Here is a 13951-nt window from a genome sequence, read left to right as displayed (position 1 = left end):
GATAGTTCTTGCATTGTGCTCTCATTGGTCTGCTCGTTAATGAGGATGGGGGGAGCAATGGGACCCTGACAAGCGCTGCTGACTGCAGTGTGCTTTCTCATTAGCTGGCCTAAGAGATAAGGGATTTAAATGCTGAGAGATCAGATGTGTTCAGACCTCAGGGCCGATGGAGGGCAAGCAGAGAAATCCTGCACAAAGACAGAGTTCTGCCCACTGCTGGCAGCCTTTTGCTTTGAACCAGATGCTTCCACACAGCGTTGCTGGGTGAAAGTGCGTGTACTTCCTAAACTATTTTCCACAGAACCAACTATATATTGTTAAAAGGACGATTGCTCTTCTCCCTGTAGGTTCTTCTAAATAATTTAAGTCTATAACCACGAAGCCTGGCATTTCTGGACACGATGTCTCCCCTCCAGCAGGCAATTACACAGCGCCCCCTGCCGCTTCTTGCAGCTCATTTGCATATCCCCGCCCGCAGTCTCGTGACCACGCCTCCCGGGCCGCACCGCCGGCCGCCTCCTCCAGGCGGCCCCTCGCGGCTCCCGTACAGCCGCCCGTTCCCGGTGCGCCTGCGCGAGTCCGCGGAGTCCTTGGGGTGGCGGCGGGCGCGGGCTGGGCCAGCAGCAGCAGTAGCAGCAGCAGCAATAATGCAGCGCTGGGGCCGCGTGTCCTGTGCGCTCGCTCGGGTACGGCGTTGGCGGTGGTACCGTGGGGCGGGCGGCGGGAGACGGGTGGGGAGGAACCTTAGTGCTTGGGCTCGGCTTTGGCTTCGGCTTTCCTCACGCCACCCCCTGCCGCTGGGCGGGCGGAGCGCTTGGGCTCGGCCGCGCTTCTTCGCTTTCACGCCGTGGCGTCGCCGTGGGGCCGCGTTCCCTGCGTGGCTCAGTGTTTGCTTTTCTTCGAGGTCGAACCTCAGCTTTTAAAGCCGTGGCTTGTTCTCTTCCAGAGGAGCCATTTTGATCGAGTTCATCGCGGTCTCCAGGGAGTTTGTGCCGTGCCGCAGAGGAGCTACGCCGATCAAGGTAATTCACCGCGGGTAAAGCCGCTCTCAGAACGGAAAGCTGAGCTGCGGCCCGCTGGTTGGCCCGGCGCTGCAGGCGGTAACGGGAGCTGCTGCTGCGGGCAGGTGGAGATCGCTGTGCGCTGCTGTCTGTGGTGAGGTGGGGGCTGGCCCTGCTCCCAGCTAAAGGCGATAGGCGAGAGGGAACGGCCTCAGGCTGCTCTGCGGGAGGCTCAGGTTGGATATTAGGAACAATTTATTCTCGGAAAGAGTGGCGAGGCCCTGGCACAGCTGCCATAGAGCAAATCCAGCACCAAGCAGCAATCAGAAATGGCCAGCACAATGCCTGGTGTTGGCCTTCTGCAAACAAGTGCCAGTACTTGTTTCCCAAGCAAGCCCCGGATACTGTTCCCCATTTCCTCTTTAAAGCCCATCAGAGCACGCTTTTATTTGCTTATCCATTTTGAAACACCGTTAGAGGTAGTCTTAAAAATAAGCTGAACAAATATATATGCAGTGGACATTTCTAAGAAAAGTCAGAACAGCCAGCCCACAGCAGGAGCCTGGAACTGAATGGGCTTTGAAGTTCCTTACAACCTGAGCCATTTCTATGAGAAAAGCTTATTTGTCATATTTACTGTCAAACTAAAGGCATAAATAGAAGCTGAGCTTTAATGTAAGAACAGTGACAGTAATTTAATATTGCAGAGGAAGTTATGATTACTAGAAACAAATGAGGTACAAAGTTCATAGTATCTTCTGTGTTCATAATCAATAGGGCCTTCACAGATGTTTACCTCAGCCATATTTTCTGCAGTATAATCTAATAATAGTACAGCATGTACTGCTCATGTATCTTTTGTGCCAAACAACAGAAGAAACTGCATTGTTAAAATGTTTAAATGAGCTGTTCAGACAGCTGGAGTTAAAAGATTTTATAGCAGGAAGGATGGGTTGGATGCATCCTGGCTGTTTAATTTCATTTTACGTTACTTTCCCTGTGAAGTTTAAAGCTTTTTCTTTATTTGTAAAATACTTCTACACAACTTTTCCTTTTGTCTGGAAAGTCATTTTGTGAAGTGTAATTTTCCCAGTGTATTAAATTGCATACTTTTTAATAGCAATTTTTTTTTTTTCCATTATTTGGCATTTCCAAATATGAATAATTTCAAGAACAAATTGGTCCTGCAATGAAGTCTTAATTATTGAAAAAATAACTCTAATGTTCCCTGTTGCAGTTGATGCGGATGTCACAGTTATTGGTTCTGGTCCGGGAGGTTATGTTGCTGCAATCAAAGCTGCTCAGCTTGGGTTTAAGGTAAGAGCAGACCTTTTGAGACCTTCTGATCACTCTTCAACCACTCCACAACATAAAACATGCAGTGATTCTGTTAGGGGGAGGGGAGGTACCAAAGAGTACTCAGCTGATGTGATTTCCTAATGCCACTGGAGGAATTTGATGGCCATTTGGGAGTTTAGAAGTGAAAATCAGCGTGCTGGTAAGTTTGACTTTCATTCATGAATGTGATATCATCAGGATTGCTGTTTCTCATGACTCCTTAACCCAAGACCAATTTACTCTTCTGGCATTGCATCTTTCTTTTCTGAAGTACTTCAGAATCTGAGAAGGCATTGCTAAGTGTACTTGTGTATGTTCTGTTGGCTGGTATATCCCAGTGCCTCTGAAGTAAGGCAGCAGGACTTCATGAAAAAGCCAAGGTGATGAGACCAACTGGCAAGGACAGGAGGTCCTGTTTACAAGAAGAGTTCAGTGAAATTTTGGAGCAGGTCCAGATTGCATGTAGCCTTCGTCCTTAGAGATTTTCAGGGCTTGGCTTGTTAAGGCCTTGAGCCACCTGAGACAGCTTTGATGTTAACTGTGTTTGGAGAAGGAAGCTTGGCTGCGTGGCTTCTGGGGAAGGTCTCTTCAGCCTCAATTCTTTGTAGTTCTTAGTGTTGTCCCTCATTGTCCCTCATTCTTCCAACAGTTTCAGTGTTGTCTCTGAGTATGTTTTAGCCTAATGTGTAACAGTACCAAAATAGGATTTTTTAAGAGTCAGTTAAGTTTTACATCTGCTTTTGACCCTAGTGCAGGTAATTAAAATGTCAATTTTTTTTTTTTGGTCTTGATTTAATAAATATTCTTTTGTGTGTGAGTGTGTGTGTGTGTGTATATATATATATATATACACACACACACACATATATATATATATATATATATATGTGTGTATATATACACATGTATATATGTGTATATATATGTATATATATATATATATATGTATGTGTATGTATATATGTATATATATATATATGTGTGTGTGTGTGTACATATATTGTCACTGGGCTATTAGGACCTGGAGAAAAGATGGTCATTGCTACAGGTTCCAGTTAAGTTTTATATGATCTGCCATAATGTTTTGTATTTATTTCTCCTAAGATTTTTTCTTTTTGGTAGCTAGAAGTCTGCTTTTCCTGGAGCAACACTTTACTCAAGACCTTCACGTATTTGCCTACAATAGGTCACCATATAGCAGAAGGTTTAAGAAAAAAACAAACAGTGCTTTGTTTTCTGCTTTTTCATCCTGGCAAACAGCTTTTATTCTTTCTTTAGAGTTGGTTGGGCAGGCTTGCATGCATCACCTGTAGCACTAAAGAAACTCACATGTTTATGCTGCCCCCAAGGAACACAAGATGCTTTCGTGAGACTGGCAAGTAGATAAATTCTGTAGTTGTCATCCATGGAATAACCTGAAGCTGCTCTATTGACTTCCTGAATTTGAACCTTCAGTACTGCTGCTTCTACTAGCACAAGCTAAAACCTTGTATCACCACTACAGCATCCCGTGTTATTGTCAACAAGGTTCCTTGGGTGTTGGCTTTGGAACAGCTTTGCTTGGCCTTGTCAGTGAAGTTAATTTAAAGTGGATGAGGCAAAGCCCTATCAGGTAAAGGTGAGAGTGGTCTAGTGTTGTTTGATCCACAGTGCAGCTGTTAAAGCACTTGGATCATTTTGTGTTTGTCTGCTTAAAACAGGAACAGGGGAAGATGGGGATCAGCTGATCTCCATGTGGTTCTTTGATTTGACACAAGTCCTCTTTTTCGTGGTACTGTCACTGCTGCTTCCCACAAAAGCAGCAAGTTAAATGATGACAGGCTTTCCTCTGTGGAGTCACTTCTCTGCAAATTTGTTTCCTTGGAGTGTAAACCAAGAGATTTGTTATTTTGTGCATATGTTCCGTGCTCATCAAAGAAGGAAGGGACATTTCTTTTTGCTCCTGTAAAAAGGTTACAATTCGCTCCCCTCCTTTTTTTCCTCAGACTGTCTGTGTAGAAAAAAATGAAACCTTGGGTGGAACCTGTCTGAATGTTGGATGTATTCCTTCAAAGGTAAGGATGCATTGTTTATCTTAACTTCAGTAAAAACAATAGCTCCTAAATGCATCTCTTTAAAACCTCTACTTATCTTTTTCCAAGATTGACATACATTGTTTAAAAAAATAACTTGCAACCAAATGATTTGCATGAATAAAAGTAATGATAAGGACTGCAATACTTACTAATTCAGTAGGAATGTTCTGCTTAAAAACTGTGTTTTGTGGAGAGGAAGAGAGGAAGAGGGATAAAAGCAGAGGTGTATGCAGATGCATCTGCTCTCTGGTGAGCTGATCAGTCTGTGTGGTAACCACTAACTAAATACAGCATTTAAATGCCATTTAAATACAGTTTGAAGTGGTTTTGTCTTAAAGTCTGCTGCGTGCAATTCTCAATCCTTTCAAGTCTTTTATTTTCAGTATATTTGTAGTTTTGTCTAGAATGTTGCACTTAAAGGAAAGGAATGATTCGTTGCTGCTTATTCAGTCACTAGAGGTACAGAATGTGAATCTAAATTGTGGGGATGGAGCCACCAATGAAAAATAAGTTTTTTGATGGGATGTGCTGTGCTCTGAATATGACTGTCTCACTCCACCAATAGTAACTCTTGTAATAGTCATGTAAGTTAAAAATAGTATTCTCACTGCCTCCAAAAGATGTCTTGAAAAGTGAGGCAGGTGGTGTTTGTGTGGAGTAGTGCCAGTGGGGAGAGAAAAGGGTGTGTGCTCTGAAAGAAAGGAGAAATAAGAAATTCCTGAGTACCAAGTGTTGGATATTAAGTTGGATGTTGTCAGTCATGTTTTAAGCAACTTCAAATTGAGAGCTTTATAAGAACTGTGCTATTGCTAGGTGGAGTGTTCCTCATTAATACCTAGCAGATGAAGGAAGGTATTGGTAATCAGCTTTGTGCTGCCTATAATAACACACAGCTTTTTTGTGAAGGTTCCTCCTAACGGTATTGCTTTTCTAATCTGTTTGCTGATAGAGGTTCTGTTAGCAGCTTAGCAGAAAACACTGTAGAGTACAGAAGGAGTGCAAAGTTCTGAAAAGTAATGTGTCACTTTGCCTAGACATTTCAGTAATGTATCTGATGGAACTCAGAATTTATACTGAAGAAAAACTCAAAAACGAGTTGTAGATCAGCACAGCGACTGTGCAAGTTTGGCATTCTGCTGGTATCCATTGAAGTGACTTCTCTTCTCGAACCTCTGATTAGTTTTATGCCATTGAAGTTCTTTTGAAAGCAGTTCTGAAGCCCTGGCTAAACCTGAGTGCTATTCAGAACTTTTTCCAGTGGCAGTAAACTTCTCATGAAGTGGTTATGTAGGGTACATGTGCTGAAGCAATAACAAATATTCAGATATTCCTTTCCAAAAAAGCCACTCAAAATACATTGAACGTGGATTTCTTTTTTCCTTGGTAGTTGCTGAAGGCCTTTGCAGGGCTCTGTCTTTGGTTGATGTTTTGGATTATCACAGATTCAGGGCTGTGACAGATAAAACGGGCAAATAAATTTAAGGGTGACAGTTGGTTGTTCTTATTGACAAAAATGAAATTATCTTGGTCCTGTAGAAGGATGTTGGCAGTTCCATGGTTGCAGTGATGATTGTAGTAAAAGGTGTAAATTTTTCTTCCCAAGACCCTTCTTACATTGCAGTTTCTAATCAAATTACACTTTGGAGATTCTGTATTTCAAGCTGCTCGTCTTTAAATGCACTTAGAAAGGAACTGTGCTAATTTTATTTTTGAATTGCGATAACCCTGTGATCTGAACTGGCTCTAACCCATGTAGTTTCAGCTCTGCCAGCTGTACAGTTGTAATGACTTCAGCGTAACTCAGCTACACAATTTAAACTGATGTTTACACAGGCTAAAATTTAACTGCGATTTCAGTGATTTTTTTTCCTCCTCCAGCTTTTCTGTATCTTCCTGCTATTTTTGTTGACAAATTTTCTCTTCTGAGTTGATAAGGAAGTTCTACTGAGTCATAGCCATCTACTGTTTTCCTTTGCTTAAAGTCTGTTCCTACCTCTTTATTCTCAGTGATACCATTTCCAGTTTCTCTAGTGAAAAGGGCAAAAAGTGTAGGAGTGATCTTAACTACTCTCTGCATGTAATTGATACATTTGAGATGCACCTTTTAAAATACAAATGTCAGATTTATTAGATTTATTGTTTTCCAAATGACTTCATTTTTTTTTTTTATATTCTGGTAAAAAATCCAGTTGCATCTGTGTGTCTCAGTTTACATTTTTGTATGTATGTTTTAGGCCTTGCTGAACAACTCACATCTGTATCATTTGGCCCATGGAAAAGACTTTGCTAGCAGAGGAATTGAAAGTGAGTGTGCAGAGCAACTTGTTGGTGCCTATTGAACTAAATGGTTTCCGTCAAGAAACTAATGTTAATGGTTCAGGTCTGACTACTGTAATTGTAGGAAAGTTGGTCATAAAGCTTTGTTGACTTGCAAGCAGTATCCTTTCTCTGCCAGCTAGAGATTTAGGAATGTGATTGCTGGCTGGAGAAGTTACACTTGAAAAGAATAATACTGCTTTGTGAAATATCAATTGTTAAACATAACCTTTAATGTTTAATGGGGCGTTTGGGGCATCTCCCTGTCAGAGCTATTCTCTGTAGGTTAGTTCCTGTAAGTAAAAGTGGAATGCTCCATTGAAGCTTTTTAATTTCAGTTACAGGAATCCACTTGAATCTGGAGAAGATGATGGAACAGAAGAGCGGTGCGGTGAAGGCCTTAACGGGTGGAATTGCTCATTTATTTAAACAAAACAAGGTCAGTTTGGATTATTTACTGAAGTAAATGTATGTATTTTTTTCTCGCTTATGTCACTTCTTGCATTCTCACATTCTTGCCACGTAAACTTATTTGATCAAGGGATTTGGCAAGGGCAGACTGAGTGCTTCACTTGTAAGAAGCATAGAAATTTTAAATGAACAGCTTGTTCTTGGGTCTACTTAAAACAACAGTGCTGACTTTGTGATTTATTCTGGATGCCAATGCAAAGGTTTGCATTAGCAGCTTCTCTCTGGTGAGATTCATATTAAGTGGACTCGATGATCTTTAAGGTCTTTTTCAACTTGAGTGATTCTATGCTTCTAAATATAGCATAACTTACATAAGTAATTTGAACCTTAACTTACTGTGTTCTTGGTTATTAAAGGTTGTACATGTATCTGGGTTTGGGAAAATAACTGGCAAAAACCAAGTCACTGCAACCAAAGATGATGGCAGCACACAAGTTATCAATACAAAGAACATACTCATAGCTACAGGCTCAGAAGTTGCTCCCTTCCCTGGAATCACTGTACGTATTTGAAATCTTGGTGCTACTTTCTTTCAGTGTGAAACAGCTGCGTAACTTAACGTATAATACTTTTGCATCTGTTTGGAATTCATGTGATGTACAGAAGAGATTGTAAATTTCCCTTTGTGGCTTTCTTTGCTGTTAGATTGATGAAGATAATATTGTGTCGTCCACTGGTGCTCTGTCCCTGAAAAAAGTCCCTGAGAAGATGGTTGTCATTGGTGCAGGAGTCATTGGTGTGGAACTGGTAAGAGATTATTTAAAGCTCTTAATCCTTTATTTATGAGGTAACTGTTATTTTTTCACTGCATTTGATGTTGTTGCTGTGATTTAGCCTGTGTTGTTGAACTCTCACACTTAATGGCACGCTAGCTTTTTTTTTGTTGTTGTTCTTACTTTAGAAGCTAGGAAGTGTTTGGGTCAGTGTTCTTGCAGCTGGTTAACTAAGTGGAGAAAATAGAGAGGAATGTGTAGGCCTTGTGTGTAGTTTTGGGTTTGGTTTTTTGTTTAACTTCCACTGAAGTTTGTTCGGTATATAGATAAGAGAACTTCCTCTTATAATGTAAATAAACTTGAAACCATGCTAAATACCTGTGTGTAGCAGTTAATCCCCCAAATATTTTGTGATACAATTGCAAGCACTGTGTCTAATAACAAAAGGAGTGAAGACTTTGTATTCTGCCTGGGTCTGAAGGTCTGAGTCCTTTTGCCTCATACCTGCATAGTATTAAGAACATCTATTTGCTGGTCTGCAACTGCCTGCAAATCTGCAGACCTGCTTAGTGGTTGCCTTAGCTGCCACTGGTCAGCTGCCTGCTGGCCACTGAGCAGGGCAAGTGTAAGTGAAGATAAATACTGTTGAGATGGGTGTGGGTAACTTTCGAAGTAAATGGAATTAAATTGAATGTATGTGGTTTTGGGGAAGGTGATGATAGTGGTTATGGTTGTAAATAAATGCAAAAGCAGCAGTGGTTATATTCTATTGCAGAAAATTTCTATAACTCATTATTGTTTTGCTTTAGTTTGGTATTAGGGCACTATAGAATTCTTATTTTGAGTTTTCTGAGCTACGTTCCAATTAATTTGATTTTTAATTTTTCTATGCCTGTGTGTGTGTGTGTGTAAATATATATGTACCTAATTTTTTTTTTCTTAACTATTTATTTAAAAGATTAATTCCATAACTTAAATCACTAAAGCATTAGGGATGCAAGCAAGCAGTGATAAATCCATCTTTTCAGTAAGGCTGTTGGGAACAGACATGTTATATCCTGCACTCTAATGGTTTGTAAACGTTGATCAGTTTGCTGTTATTTGTTGTCCCTCTTTTGCAGTTTCCAGTCTCAGTGGTAAATATTGCAGTGAGGAAACCTGAAGTTTTCCTTCAAAAAACTTTTCCTTTATGTATATTGTTGTGACCACAGGGTTCAGTTTGGCAGCGCCTCGGTGCGGATGTGACGGCTGTTGAGTTCATGGGCCATGTTGGTGGAATGGGAATTGACATGGAGATCTCCAAAAACTTCCAACGTATTCTTCAGAAGCAGGGACTTAAGTTTAAGCTGAACACCAAAGTTACGGGTGCTACCAAGAAGCCAGATGGGAAAATTGATGTAGCGTAAGTATTTCCCTTAGAACCAGTGGGACACAGGTTGTGTTTGTCCTGCTCAGTCCTTCAAACCTGTTCTAAAATATTCTGATATTATTATTGAAACGGGAAGAAATGAAACTTAATCTTCAGTGAAGTTAAATTTTTGTCCTATATTGTAACTTAGTGTGTTCATAACTTTGGCTTTACTGAAATCAAGCTTGCTTATATAGGAGAGGTTCCACTGGCTTGGGTTGGTGTGCTAGTGTAAAGCCAGTGGATTTTTAGTGAGAAACCTAAATTGTGCTGTTTGTGAAAGTTCTTTCCTTTTGGTATAATTAACATAAATGCAGTTATTCATATCATTATTAGTACTTTGGTGCTTATTGGGAGAGTTATGTTGCCCTTTCTTCCCTGTCTCTAAATAAGCATGGTAAAGATTGATTACTTCTAATTAGAAATAAATGAAGCTGTCTCAGACAGTTTTTTAATGGCCAGATTAGAGCCTATTGAAGATTTAAGTGAACAACTAATACAGAAAAACATAAAGCAAACTTTCCTTGTAAATGTCCATACCTATATGCTGCTGCTTTTCTTGTCAACTTATTCTCTGTGCAGACTGGTAGCATAAGCTGTAGCTTGAGTCGTAAGAAAATGTGTAGTGTTTCTTAATGAACGTAAGCTTAAATGCCTTTTTCATTGGAATCTCAGTACAAGGAATTGTATCTGCTGCACGTCCATAGCTCAGGGTAGTCTGTCCTCCACCACTGGAGAAGTCCTAGATTTGGGCCTCTGTGAACTGCTGTACTGATACTGCCTAGATTTCTCCTGTGGTCTCTGCTTAGAGTTTCATTCTGGTTCAGAACTATGCTTTTGAAGCAAGTTTCCTAATTAACCCTGTTTATTCCTTGGTTCATTCTTGCACTCTGGATGCAAACTGAACTTGTTCTAGATGCCTTTGAGGGATGCACTTTATGGAAGCCAACTGCTAACAGTTCTTCTGTGCGGGGCCAGGAGGAAGTTTGCTCAGAGTGCGTGACTCTGCCTCACTCCGAAATATAAATAACTTGGATGTTGTGTACTCAGCACCGATTGCTTTGCTGACAGATTTGCTCCTAGCAGGTTGTGCTACTTGTTAACAGATGCATAACCTGAATTTCTGTATCCAGGAGTTGTTAACAAATGTAGTAAGAGGTGCTAGCCCTTGCTTCCTCTCCTACTCATCAAGTCTTGCAAGGAAGAAGTGGGGGATAGGCCAGAGGCAAGGTTGGGATGCCAGGTTCGGCCACTAGGTCACCATCTGGATCATATTAATCACTAATCAGCAAAATGCAGTACTGCAGGTTTACAGCTTAGCATTCTTGTTTTTATGTAGTGTTGAAGCTGCTGCTGGTGGAAAGGCAGAAGTCATAACTTGTGATGTGCTCCTGGTGTGCATTGGTAGGTGTCCGTTCACAAAAAATCTAGGCCTTGAAGACATTGGAATTGAACTTGATAAGAGAGGGAGAATCCCAGTCAATAACAGATTCCAAACCAAAATTCCAAAGTAAGTAATATTTAGTGATTTTTACTTTCTTTAGACCAGGACTCTTATTTTTAAAAGTTTATCTTAAGACACTTTAAAAATTGCTTAATATAGGTTTTTTTTTCCTGAAAGAGAAGCTCAATTTATGTTTATTTCAGCAATTTAGGATTTTTTAGTCAACCTTTTAATGTTCTGTAATTTGAAAGTCAGGATGTGCTGGCAGTGGTTCTTAAGTGTGTTCATTCAGTGGAAACTGTTCGTGTAATCTCCAGATTTCTTCTGCATATTAGTTGTTTAATCTGATTTTGCAGAAAACTCCAGTCATGTTTTAAACTATTATATGTAGTAGCTGAGGTGTGCTAGTACATCTTTAAACAGCATCTAATTGTGTTCCATTGATCTGATAGCATCTATGCTATTGGTGATGTAGTTGCTGGACCTATGCTGGCCCACAAAGCTGAGGACGAAGGCATTCTGTGTGTTGAAGGGATGGCTGGAGGTGCAGTTCACATTGATTATAACTGCGTCCCCTCTGTCATATACACTCACCCCGAAGTGGCCTGGGTTGGCAAATCAGAAGAGCAGCTGAAAGAAGAGGTACCGTTTTCTTCCTGGACAAAACTGTTTTTCTGTCTTGGATGTGGTTTCATAGTGTGATAATGGCTGTTGCTTTGTTTAGCTGCTTCTCATGGGAGAATTTCTCTGAATTTCTTGCATAGCGTGTATGGCTGAATGATTCCTTCCTGCATGCTGCTCTCGCAAAGGATCACAGTCCTCTTTAATAACTTCTGTTTTGTGAAGTTCATACCATTTCTATGCTATTTTTTCTGGTACTTCTTTCTACCTGTTATTCTCATACATTGTTCTGTGCATGTCTCCTTCTAGTTTTGTATTAGACCTATTTTTATCGCTGTCCGACTGGCTGCATCATTCCTGTTGAGCTTCCCGATCGTTAACTCAGTGTCAGTAACAAATACCTGTTTTGTAGGGAGTAGAGTACAAAATTGGGAAATTTCCATTTGCTGCAAACAGTAGAGCAAAGACAAATGCTGACACAGATGGCATGGTGAAGATTCTTAGTCAGAAGTCAACAGACAGGATGTTGGGCGCACACATCTTAGGCGCAGTAAGTATTGTAAAGTGTGTTGCTGTCTTGGTAGCATTAAGGGTGGTTCATTTTGCCATGTGGTGCTTGTAAAAAGGTAGATTTGTCTCACAGAATTCTATGGATTTTACTGATTTTTCTCTTTTACAGCCCTCCTGCTCACATCCCTGTTTTACTGTTATTTTGGCAATGGACACAGCTTTTACCTTCTTTTCTATTCCCTGAAAATGCGAGGGTTACTCAGTCTCTTACAGTTTCATCTTTATGAATATTGCCAAATATTCAAGAGAACAGCAGAAATTGACTCAAGTTCTGGACGTTGGAGTAGCTGGACAGATTGCGGTTTTCTTCCATTGCTTTTCTTTTTTCTCTGGTTTTCTCTACTGCAGAGTTGGCAGCCTTGTGCTGCAGTCACCAAGTCTGGACTCGGTCACTGATGAAGATCCACATTCTCTAAAGAAAGCACAGCTCAGCTTTATCAGTGTGAGCCAGGCAGTAATTTTAATTGGTAAATGGAAGGGGCAGGCGAGAAATCTTCAGATTGTGATCTTAATTCTGAAAATATAATTACTTATTCACTTTTTTATTTTCAACTATCCTGATATTTTTCTCTGGCTAAGTCCCCACAAATACAACTAATATTTAATGAAAATGAGGCTGCAGATATAGTAGTGTACCTCAGTTTATTTGGTTATCTGATTAATTTTCTAGGAGGGCTTTAAAGAGCATTAAAGTTTTGGGGTTTTTTGGTTGTTTTTTTCCTTCCCTGCAGTGATAATGTACAGTACCTTGAATCAGAACATAGGTAGCATCTAACCAATCCCATGTGGAACAAAGCCCAGATTTTGCACAAACCTCAGCATTGAGAGAGCAAGTACTCTGTTCAAGCACTGTGTTCAATTTTAAGCTCAGCTCAGCTTAGCCGCCAAATTGACAGAGTAATTAGGACTGACACAAGAACACAGCTGAAGCACGTCATAGTATGGTTTTCTTCTTAGCAGAAGATGCTTATTTAAAGCTGGGTATTTCTTAATCAGCAATTCAGAGGAAGCAAGACAATTGCATAAAGATCTGTTCTAATTACAAACATTAAACTGCAGGGTGCTGGCGAAATGGTTAACGAAGCAGCCCTTGCTATGGAGTACGGAGCATCGTGTGAAGATGTGGCCAGAGTTTGCCATGCCCATCCAGTAAGTTTTTCTGAAGCAATTGTTGAACACGGGGGTTACACAGACGTGCTGTGACTGCCTGTAGGTATTAATGATTTGTACCTTTGGTTTGTCCTCTGCAGACGGTGTCAGAAGCCTTCAGGGAAGCTAACCTAGCAGCATCTTTTGGCAAAGCTATCAACTTCTAAAGTGAAAGAGCAGTTCTTTGAACATCCGTAGTACGTCTGAAAACGGACTGCGAGCCCTTGTGGAAGGCGAGTTTGAGGACTTTAGGATTGAATTAAATTAATCTTTTCATTTTAGACATCAGATATTTAAACAAGTAGAGTTTGGAACAAGTGGAATTATCCAGTCTCCGTAAATTAAATACTTACTATTCCATGTTTATTTGCATCATGAATGTTGCAGAAAAACAGCCTGACAGAACTCTTTTGTTCAAAACCAAACATTTTGCTGCTGCATGGGATGATCAGGTGTGCTGGTCACAGCTCTGTACAGGTGTCCAGATACCTGGTGTGTTCTTCTTTGAAGTAGTGATAGACTAAAGCAGTTGAATGCTGGCACTTAACATGCCACTGGCACTTAAAATGCCACTGTCACTTCCGCACAAAAATGTATTTCCTTGTGAAAGGATTAACTAAGTATTTAACCTACTTACATATGAGTACCAGAGTTAGTTTTGATCTAGTGATGTTAGCATTTGGGGAAAAGAGGGACTTGTGTAAATTGATTAATACTGTGTTGACTTTTTTAAGATAAAATCACTCTATGTGTGATTCTCCACACATCTTGTTTTCATATTGAAAACTCACTGGGGAAAAAATCAAGTGTTGATGGAGAAATGAAAGACTGAAGGAAAACTACTC

The 13951-nt window shown here is 40.5% G+C and overlaps 1 protein-coding gene across 1 annotated transcript; it reads left to right on the top strand.

Moving 5' to 3' along the window:
- Positions 1-647: 647 nt before the first annotated feature.
- DLD (dihydrolipoamide dehydrogenase) lies at positions 648-13273 on the top strand (the record flags this gene model as incomplete). The annotated part of the gene is made up of 14 exons (XM_079548943.1): positions 648-686; positions 947-1022; positions 2239-2318; positions 4325-4393; positions 6649-6718; positions 7069-7169; positions 7558-7701; positions 7847-7948; positions 9126-9316; positions 10662-10832; positions 11219-11408; positions 11800-11937; positions 13017-13106; positions 13208-13273. The coding sequence occupies 14 exons, from the start codon at positions 648-650 to the stop codon at positions 13271-13273; spliced, it is 1527 nt and encodes a 508-aa protein (XP_079405069.1).
- Positions 13274-13951: the final 678 nt, after the last annotated feature.

This window comes from Tetrao urogallus (genome assembly GCF_951394365.1).
Source record: "Tetrao urogallus genome assembly, chromosome: 1".
NCBI classification, from domain to species: domain Eukaryota; kingdom Metazoa; phylum Chordata; class Aves; order Galliformes; family Phasianidae; genus Tetrao; species Tetrao urogallus.
This window is presented reverse-complemented; position numbering and strand designations above follow the sequence as displayed.